The sequence below is a fragment of the Xiphophorus couchianus genome, chromosome 23 (genome assembly GCF_001444195.1).
Source record: "Xiphophorus couchianus chromosome 23, X_couchianus-1.0, whole genome shotgun sequence".
NCBI classification, from domain to species: Eukaryota; Metazoa; Chordata; class Actinopteri; order Cyprinodontiformes; family Poeciliidae; genus Xiphophorus; species Xiphophorus couchianus.
Genome location: NC_040250.1, coordinates 21,946,971 through 21,957,083, shown reverse-complemented (window position 1 = coordinate 21,957,083; position 10,113 = coordinate 21,946,971). Strand labels below are relative to the sequence as shown.

Genomic DNA, 10,113 nt, shown 5'->3' with positions numbered 1-10,113 from the left:
CAACTTTCTCCCTGCCGTGTCCCTCAGTCTTCTTTCATTGGACAGTTGAGCTCCATTATACAGAATTGCACAAATATGTCTACGATAACATAAAGTGGAAAAAGTTTGAGTGTAATTACTGTACGTGGAAGATTGATGCAGTTAGAGAAGAAACACCACTTAAAACTTCAATCTAAAAAAATGTTTAAATACTCCAGTTTCTTGTAGCGAGAAGGACGACCTGATTTCTCTGGTGTAACGTAGAGGACACAGATAGTACGATCTAATTTTGGGTCATTTTACAATCAGCGCTGTGCCCTTCTTATATTGTGTCAAGATTTGTTTGAGCACACTTGTGTGACAAACACGGCTTGCATTAAACAATTGACCCCATTTTCCCTCTCTGGAGAGGCTCGTTAAATGGGCTACACTAATAATATTCTGATACATTACATGAAGTGTAACGGTATATATACAGTAGATCCGGGGTGCCCAAAGTCGCTCCTCGAGGGCCGGCATCCTGCATGTTTTAGTTCTCTCCCTGGTTTAACGCACCGGGATCCAATGATGGCTCATCAGAAGACCTAAGAAGAACATCGACATGCTGAGAAGGTTGTTGGTACCACCAGGGAGAGAACTAAAATGTGCAGAAAGCCGGCACCTCGAGGACTGACTTTGGGCACCCCTGCAGTAGATGAACAGAAATCTAAACTAATGATAGAATGTGCCCCACTTGTGACTGAAAATAAAACGGAATAAGGGTCAATTAATCTCCGCAGACAAAATAAAGAGAAACCCAAATAGGAAAAGTTGCAGAACTGCAGACGCGGTCGCGACAAACATCCGCTCAGTGCCACTTATCATCCGAAATAAACCTCTGTCATTTAAAAGGAAAGCGGGTGGGGGGGCGGACGGGGGAAACTGCAACATCTTTACAACTTCCACGAGATGCAGTAAATTGTGCTTTTATGGGTAATGTGCCCATTAAAGAGTAAAAAGCAATCTGAGACGTCAAGACAAATGACAGCTTTTGAGTGCCATCTGCAATCTCGAGCTTCGCAAACTCAATTATTCATAATGCATTTATGAAGTCCGCTGAGACTGCGCTGTCATTCCTGTTCAAACTAACGGGAAAAGCAACATAAAGGGACAAGCTCCTACCAGATGACAATAGCTTCACCGACGGCTCTGGTGTGTTTATGCTGCCACCTGCTGGGTAAAGACCATAACACAGACCACACGCAAAAAACTTCAGCCAGAATTCAGAAGCTTTTTATTCCTCAATAAAATGGTCATTTCTCTGGCTCATCATATCAACATGATATAACAGCTTGTGCTCGATTGGTCTGAATCCTATTGCAGTGTCCCGCAACGTCGCACGTGCTCGGTACAACCCAATACTCGCAGCTGTTCTCCGATCACGTTAAGTCACGGAAATCAAAAAGAAATCAGAGAGGCTGTGGGTTTACCAGGATCACATTTTCACCGCGGATGAAAAGCTGGTTGATGTGGCGAGTATGCACCTTCCCGTACTTCTTCTTCTGATGGGCCGCTGAGTCCCGGGTCTTCACCGAGACGACGCCTTTATCTCGTTTGCTTCCGACGTCCTCTGACGGCTTGGGTCCCGCCGCCCCGTCGTCGTCGTGGTCTTCCCTTGGCTCGCCGCCCCCCAGGGTTTCCTGGAGACTTAGCTGCTCAAAAAGCTGGACGAAGAGTTGGGTGGCATTAATGCTCGACAATAAAAGCAAAATATTAACAAGAAACTTCTCGAAAGGTTTTATGAAATCAAACTCGCAGGCTAAGTACATTCTTTAACAGGTCATTTTGTTGTTGAACATATTTACACTTTCTAAATAAAGACCCTGTTTACAGTCACTGGTGGGTGTAATTATGATAATTTGCAGGGTTCAAATGATTCGTCGCCGTACGGGGAACACCTACACGGTATGACTGCATGCAAATATTCACCGGATCTGAAAGGTCAGGGCTTGTTTATCAATATTTGATTTTCTTTTTTGTTTTCTTTGACTAAACAGAAGCAAAGCCTACCTTCTCAGATTATATTCTTTAGACGCTGCTCAAAGGAGATGTGCAGATACGTTGTGTTATTATCCAACATTTTCCTTTTAAAGATTAATTTTGATTTGTCATAAACCTGCATCAAGCTCCTGCCCTGTTGGCACAAAGTTGTATCAATTTTTTTAACTGTGTTCTAGGGCCGCACAAAATCGTGTCTCAAGGGCCACTAATGGCCCACGGGGCGCCCTTTGGACACCCCTGCCTTGAAAAATTACAGATGTGTAAGACGTAGGGCTGGGCAATATGGCTTATAAATAAAATCCCTGATTTTTTTTCTTCAGTAAAAAAAAAAAAAAAGAAGAAGCTGTAAAACAAGATGGTGGTTCTTCAGTAACATCTGAGCTATGGAAACCCCGGGGCTGCATTGATAGAAAATTGAGACTTTTTATTTCTTTCAAAATAAAAAGTCCAGCAGCTCAACTCCCTCAAAATGTGCGTCACTTTGACCGAACCTTAGCCAGCGTTATTTCAGTTAGGAGAAAAAAGATCAAGTGGATACCCGTGAAATGGTGAGCGCCTTCTCGTGGTACAACGCCTCTCCAAGTAGAGGCTCTCTGTAGGTCTCATCTACATCCACCATGGCCTGAAAAACACACACAGCAACCCGGCGTTGAACGAACATATAGTGCGAAGACATGAAACGTACAGCGAAAAGACTTTTGGGGCGTCTGCTCACCATGTTCCAGAACTTGTCGAAGACGACGACGAAGCCAGAGCACACGCCCCTCAGGCCTTTAAAGGTCCTGATGTGAACTTGGACTCTGATCCTCTCCTCTACGCAGCGGTGCAGCTCCCCCAGAGGACTGCCCTGACACACTGAAGACACGTGAGCAGCAGGTTATGCAGCCGACTCATAAATCATGCAAAGAATTCAGGTAAAGAGCAGAAACATTTCTGCTCTGGTAAACCAAGATGTTCACGTTTCAACTTTTATTTACTGCCAATAGTGACGCACAATATATAGGCATTGACGTTGGTTGATGTTAGTCATTTTTTAACATGTTGGTTCCAGTACAATAACAAAACTGGGGCGATATTAACACCCGATATTGATTTTCGGCTTGTTGCTGTTTGTGTTTATGGGGGAGATGTGGTTGGTTATTTGGTACGTATTTGGTCATGTGACAGCGATAGTAATGCAGCACAAGATTATGGGGGTGTTTAACTGAAGCAGAAAAGCAATGTCAGCAAGATGGTCCTCCTACGCCATCTTAAAAGTAGGAAAATAAATGTAATGTTGGTAAACATCAGTTATTGGCCATATCAGTGATATTGATATCAGGATCTGCCTACGTTTTCATATCGGTGCATCCCTAACTGTTAATATCCAGAATGTCAGCGAATATAGTAGGGGTGGTGACAAATCCGTCACATACATTTTAATCATAGACTTCACAAAACCGACTAAGTTTGAGATATTTTACAGAGGAGAGGGGCCAGACAGTATCTACATTTGTGTAGCTGGTGGAGAAATAAATATCTTTAGACTTGTAATTGCTAAGAGCTTATTTATGCAACCATTGACCTGAAGAAAAGTGCACTCCACACTTTTCAGAATTTTTGATGAAACTAAATTGCGAATGAAATTCTAACTACGAGTTTAAAACCGGGAAACAAAAATCAGCCAACCAAACACAGCGGTTGTGATGAGCGGTTAAAAAGCTAAAGAGGACGCGTCGTGCCTTGTTTGCAAGGCACTTGAACGCATCCTGGTTTTGATATTATGTAGCAGCAGTGTGACAGCTGAACCTACAAGGCATCCTCGTCAGGACATTTTTCAGCGGTTTCTGCCTCCTTCTCGTCCGCGGTGCCGCTCCGCTGCTGTCCCCTCCCTCGGACACCGGGTTGTTGACCATCAGCTTTTTCAGCCTCTCGATGCGCTCCGGGTCGGCCACCCCTTTCATCGCTTTCCGCCGCCTTTTCTCCACATTCTCTGGCTTTGCTCGGCCCCGGCCGCCCTTCAAGAAGCTCTCGTACTCCGCCACATTGTTGAAGCACTTGATGTTGGGGAAGGGAAGCGGCGGCGCTACCACGGAGTACAGGGCCAGCAACGGGTCAAACTTCTCAGAGCAGACATTTAGTTCATTTGCCTCATCATCTCCTGTGTCCGCCTCCGGCCCTGAGGATGCAGAGTGTTTACTGTCCGGCCTCGCACTTTTTCTTTCGCTCTCCTCCATGTTTGAAACAAGCGGAACGCCATGAAAGCGAGGGATCCTGGGAAAGTTGTGGCTGTCCCGAGTTTATCCTTTTCTGTACACTTCAATATTTCATTTCTTCCCTAAAGACGCCATAATGCCGTATTTTCCCCTAAATATTATGTTATTTATTTAGCCCAGTTTTATCTCCCAAGAGTCGAGTCCAAAAGAAAGAGAAAGCTTTCTAATTGGACTACAAATCCCATAGCTCTTTAATACACGTGATTAGCAGTGGCTGCGTTCCGTGACATGGGTAGAAATGAAGATAAAGCGGTGTGGGAGGAGTTCTTTTTGCCTGGGTAACATTTTTATAATAAAATATTTTTCATCCTTCAAATGATATAAAAAAATATTGTAACTCTCGTAATTTTCTAACAAAATAGCTGATTATTTCAGCGTGAAGTGAGTGGAATAAATTGTGTGAAAAGTCCCTCTTCTCCGCGCAGCGCTTTCTGTGGCGGCTGACAAATGGTGCGCACCCACTTGCGTACATTTGTGTAACTTCATTGCCATTCGCATTATATCAATCCGTTCAGGTCGCTGCCAGATATAGGCTACATTGCATGTTATAAGAAAATATGTCGCTATATATCTCCGAAGAACAGCAAGTAACGTATTGGGTTTGATTAAAAAACAAATATTGTTCAACTCGGAACCTTTGTGAGGGACGTTCTGGAGGTGGTACTGCAGCTACGGCATATTTGATCGACGGACTGTACACAAAGCAACGTGAGTTATCACGGGATAAGTATTTTAGTATATCTGTTATTAAATAGGTGTAAAATCAATTTGGTTGGGTGTCAGGAAACTGAAATTATCAGGTCAGTTGTGTTATTAGCTTATCTGTTTGTTTAATTGTCGCATAAACGATAAGCTAAGTTGCTACCTGCTCTAATGCCATTCATAACTAATATCAGTCTGTGTCGCAGTTATGTTACAGTAAATTTAACCAAATCAATCTATTTATAACAAATAGAGTTGTTGTCATGTCGGAACCCTTAATTAATGGCAACATGTCGTCTGTGGTCTGTTTTCCCTTCCGGCAGTCTCTGGATGCTGATAGGAAGACTTGGTGCAGCGGGAAGCTCCTGTTTCGCCGCAGCATCTCTGCGTCCGTTTTCCAGCTCCAGCGCAATGGCAAAAAGCAAGTTTGAGTACGTCCGCAGTTTTGAAACGGACGACACCTGCCTCAGGAACTGCTACATTGTCGTACGACTGGATGGCCGCAACTTCCACAAGTTAGTTTTCTTCGTCATCTCTCACGCTGAAGTCTGAAATGATTGACGTGTTTTTCCACTTTTCTGTCGCATTACAATCTGTTTCAGGTTTGCAGAGCAGCACCAGTTCTCCAAGCCCAACGATGACAGGGCTCTGGGGCTGATGAGCAAGAGCGCCCGCTCTGTCATGGAGGGGCTGGAGGATATTACCATCGCCTATGGTCAAAGTGATGAGTTCAGCTTCGTTTTTAAAAGAACCACCACCTGGTTCAAAAGACGAGCCAGGTACCGCTCACTTTCATTGACATGCCTATAAAAATCTCCACATCACGACGGTTCTGTTCCGCTTCACTTTCTTCCCACCGTGCTTGTTTGGCAGTAAACTCTTGACTCATGTGGCCTCCCAGTTTTCCTCTTCGTATGTGTTCTACTGGAAGGAGTTCTTCGGAGAACAGCCCCTCTTGTACCCACCTGGCTTTGACGGGCGGGTGGTTTTGTATCCCACCGGCCGTAACCTCAGGGACTACCTCAGCTGGAGGCAAGCAGACTGTAAGTGCATCCCGTCTACAGGATAGATTTATCCACCAAATATTTGTCACTTTACAGCTACAAATAAATGTTTCTTTTATTCTAGGTCATATAAATAACTTGTATAACACCGTATTTTGGACATTGATTCAAAAAGGAGGACTCACTACAACACAGGCCGAAGATCGACTAAAGGTAAGGGCAAAACAAAGAAGATGGGTTACTTTTTCTGTATAGAGGAAATGGTATGAATTTTCAGACAGAAATAACAATATTGAGTACATTAAGCATACATAATATAGTTTATAACCAGTTATAAGTTTAGTAATCCAATTGTCATGTTGTATCTAGTTGCCAGATATCCCAAGTTGTGCTTCTTTTGTAATGTCTCCAAGCCAATAAGGAGGAAGGCATTTATCTTCAAAATGGATCACAATATATTAAAATACTTTGGGTTTATCATCCCATCATTAATCTAAAAGTCAGTCCAAATAAAAGAATTATTGAGGTTTTTACATAATATTTTTTTTATATATATAAAAAAATCTTTTATTTATTTGTTTTCTCTTTTCAAATTCAAAAAGATCCAAACCATCTCCATGTTTCTCCATCACCATCTCTCAACCACCCTGTGAAATTTGTAATTCCCCTTAACTTTATTTATTTGTATTTTGTCATTTTACAGCTACAAACATCAGTGCAATTTATCAAACTGTTGTGTCGCAGAGCAACACAAAGCAGTGCGTAAATGTAAAGTGGAAATAAAACGATGCGCTATTTTCAAAGCTTTCACAGTTTAACATCTGAATAGTATTTATAGTCATCCTTTTAAAGAACGCTGCAATTATACCTGCAAGTCTTTTAAAGTATGAATTTAGCATCTTTAATTATATAAAGATTGAATTTTTTTTGGCCAGTTCTGTGTAAAATATTTCATGCTCCACTTTCAAGTCTTCCCACTTAAATTGAATTCAGGTCTGAGCTTTAACTAGGCCAACCTAATAGTTCTATGTGCTTTGAGCTCTCCTTTTTTTGTTCATATTTTGTTTTATAATCAGCTGGATTGGCATAATCTTGTTTAAATTATTTTGTAATTCTTTTAAGCTCTGACAAAATTGTCTGTAGTTTTGGAATGCATCCTCCAAGGGCTATATGTCCAAACTTTTTTTTTTATTATTTGGTTTGCATTTACAGAGAATGTTTCTATTTTAAGCCACAACTTTACTGCCTGACTGTTTGACATTTTTGTAACATTTGGCTAAGTAGTGGAAAGCGCAGTATGTTTTAGATGTCAGCAGACTCTTCACAGCTTATTAATTGACACAAATAGACTTTAATGGCTGCAGCTGTCTGGGACTGATGCAGCTGTTCTTTATAACTTATTTCATTTTCCAGTGCAGATTAGGAGTCATCCAGAGAACAACATCTAGAAACTTCATTGTTTATTAAAAAAAAAACCTGTCCTTACGCCCAGTGTCTGTATATTAAATCACTTTTAATATCTTGAAATATCTTAGCGGTTTGGTTATAGTAATAAATGCAACTTCAGTGTTAGTGGTTGCTCTCCTAGAATAATTTAAACATCCTGACACAATGCCACCAGCAGGTGGTGCTAGACAGTAATGTGAACACCCATTCTTGCTTCCTGTGTATGAGTAGCTGAACTCAATTTAATATATCTGTTTGTTTGTTTTTTAACAGGGAACATTAGCTTCAGATAAAAACGAGATTTTGTTCTCAGAATTCGACATCAACTATAACAACGAATCGGCCCTCCACCGGAAAGGCACCACCCTCATTTGGGAAAAGGTAAGATACTCCGCAGTGATTAAGTCTGCACGGTTTCCACAAGTCTCTGTTGAGGATATCCCAAACGTGTGCCCAACCAGCTCAGTTTGATATGAACCACAAGCTGCTTTATGACTCGGATCTTAATAGTTTCTCTATTTTCCTAGTTAAGTCGTGTCAGAAACCTTCAAATTTCCTTTCTCTGTCTCTTTCTACCAAAAGCTACAAGCTGAGCATTTATTTTCATTCCCTCTATGTCTCAGTTGTTTCTTTGATTCAGAAGTGACACAGTGTTTTTATTTATTTTTATGTAATGGCTTTGCTGGACTCTCACTTATTCAGATTTTTAAGCAATGTAGCTAACGTTTAATGTTCATTCTGCTAGAAAAACAAAAATGATGTGTTATGTACTGATTTAAGAAATCTTTTAAAAAATATATTTATTTTGGATAATCCATGTTTATTATTATTTTTTCTATGTTAAACTGCTAACACTAGCTTAGCAATATGACTCTTTGACCAGATTAACTCCACCTTGTCACTGTTTAGAGCTCTGACGTTTATGAAATGGTTAGAGAGGAAGTAGGTTAGTCTTGTGTTTACATTTAGGTTGATGAGATAAAATTAAGACTCGATGCAAATAGTATGCATACCGAATTGTGTAAGCATCAAAGGTTTATCCCTATACTATCTATAGTTTTCTCTTTTTTTAACGAAGAGTTGAATTTGTGACGAAACAAAGTTATGTAGAGATATCTTTCCTGATTCATTCTCAGATTATTCATTTTATTCTTTCATGTGCAGCTGCAGAATCAATTTTGGGGTAATGTTTATTTGTGTTTATGTGGTTGTCAGGAAACTGACATCAAAATATAAACTGACATCAGTCCTAAAAAATATTCAGATTTTTTTTTTTCAGGCTAACCACTTCCGACTTCAGCCACTTAATGAGCTTTTATGGTGAGTTACTAGACTAACCCTCAAATGTCTAAAGACAAACAGGAGGGCTTCTGATACACTTTTTTGTCTAAGTCGAGTGAAATTCAGAAGTTATGGAAATATGTTTATATGGAATAATCGCTTGATTGGAATATTCTTCATCACTTGGAGTCAAAGCTACTTCCTCCATTTAAGACAGTTCATCTTTCCTTCCAATTTTTGTTATCTTAGAGGTCATATGCAGCCAGGAAAAGCATAAAAATGCAATAAACATTAAAATTATTCCATCTCCAGCCCACAGTGTAAAAGATCTGCTTGTGTGTCCAACTGTTTGTTCCTCATCTTTCCTTCTCTAACCTTGAACCGTTGTACTTTTACTTTAAAGTTGACTAAATAAAGACTGAGAAGTCTGGAATGTTGACATTTTTAGAGCGCAAAACTGATTTAACAGGTACATTTTGTCATAACGGAGACACATGAACTCAAACCTGTTGCAGAAGGAAGACAGGACTCATCTCAGCTTGGAATCAGCATAAGAAAGCCTCCCAGTAAAGGCCCGATTGTCTCTGACCTCTGTCTCATTTCTCTGTCATGTAGCGGGACGAGACAGTTAGCAAGCGCATAAAGCGACCAAATGAGGAGGAGAAGCAGGTTCCTGTCACACGGAGCAGGAGGAAGGTGGAGGCCTACCACTGTGACATGATCGGGGACCAGTTCTGGGAGGAACACCCAGACGTTCTCCAGGACGACACCTGACAACAGCAACTCTCCTTGGAAAAACGACTCTGAGCTGCATATTTAAAGCTGGCTCTCACAGACAGAGACTAAAGAATCACAGTACAGTTATTCTCCCAACAGCTGATTTGTGTTTCTACTTTTAATCTATTAAATCACGTACATAACGATCTGTCAAAAAAGTCCAATCATGGTCACGTTAATTTCTTTCCATCACCACCAGCTGGTACTGAGGACATTCAGGGGCATGCATGTCTTGCCTTCCTTCCCCCCTAGAGTTCCATCCATCCATCCATTTTCTGTTCACCCTTGTCCCTAATGGGGTCGGGAGGGTTGCTGGTGCCCATCTCCAGCTACGTTCCGGGCGAGAGGCGGGGTACACCCTGGACAGGTCGCCAGTCTGTCGCAGGGCCCCCCTAGAGTTACTTCTCTAAAAATATACCCTCAGGCGATATCATGAATGGCATTCAAAATACTACCAACGCCTGATCGTTTTGCATGTCGAACATCACCATGACGCTCTGACGGAACGGCTCTTTTGCAGTGCAAACTATAAATCGGAGTTAATCTTGCAGAAAGTGACGAGTTTTGTAAAAAAAAACAATCCTAGTAAAAATCCTAGAGAGGGAGAAAAGGGAGGGGGGAGTAGAAAT

At 41.3% G+C, this 10,113-nt stretch overlaps 2 protein-coding genes across 3 annotated transcripts; one reads left to right on the top strand and one right to left on the bottom strand.

Annotated features, from left to right (window-relative positions):
- Positions 1 to 1,235: 1,235 nt before the first annotated feature.
- lsm11 (LSM11, U7 small nuclear RNA associated) lies at positions 1,236 to 4,382 on the bottom strand. The gene is made up of 4 exons (XM_028008825.1): positions 3,812 to 4,382; positions 2,735 to 2,874; positions 2,558 to 2,641; positions 1,236 to 1,682 (listed from the first exon to the last, which is right to left on the bottom strand). Exons 1-4 carry the CDS (start codon positions 4,233 to 4,235, stop codon positions 1,428 to 1,430), a joined length of 903 nt encoding a protein of 300 aa, XP_027864626.1. The 5' UTR covers positions 4,236 to 4,382; the 3' UTR covers positions 1,236 to 1,427.
- Positions 4,383 to 4,820: 438 nt separating this feature from the next.
- thg1l (tRNA-histidine guanylyltransferase 1-like) lies at positions 4,821 to 9,648 on the top strand. Of its 2 annotated transcripts, none has more exons than XM_028008827.1 (7): positions 4,821 to 4,982; positions 5,300 to 5,491; positions 5,579 to 5,755; positions 5,850 to 6,019; positions 6,105 to 6,193; positions 7,700 to 7,807; positions 9,323 to 9,648. In XM_028008827.1, exons 2-7 carry the CDS (start codon positions 5,307 to 5,309, stop codon positions 9,479 to 9,481), a joined length of 888 nt encoding a protein of 295 aa, XP_027864628.1. In that variant the 5' UTR covers positions 4,821 to 4,982; positions 5,300 to 5,306; the 3' UTR covers positions 9,482 to 9,648. The 2 variants fall into 2 exon arrangements, with proteins under 2 accessions (XP_027864628.1, XP_027864629.1); XM_028008828.1 differs by having other exon boundaries at positions 4,970 to 5,074.
- Positions 9,649 to 10,113: the final 465 nt, after the last annotated feature.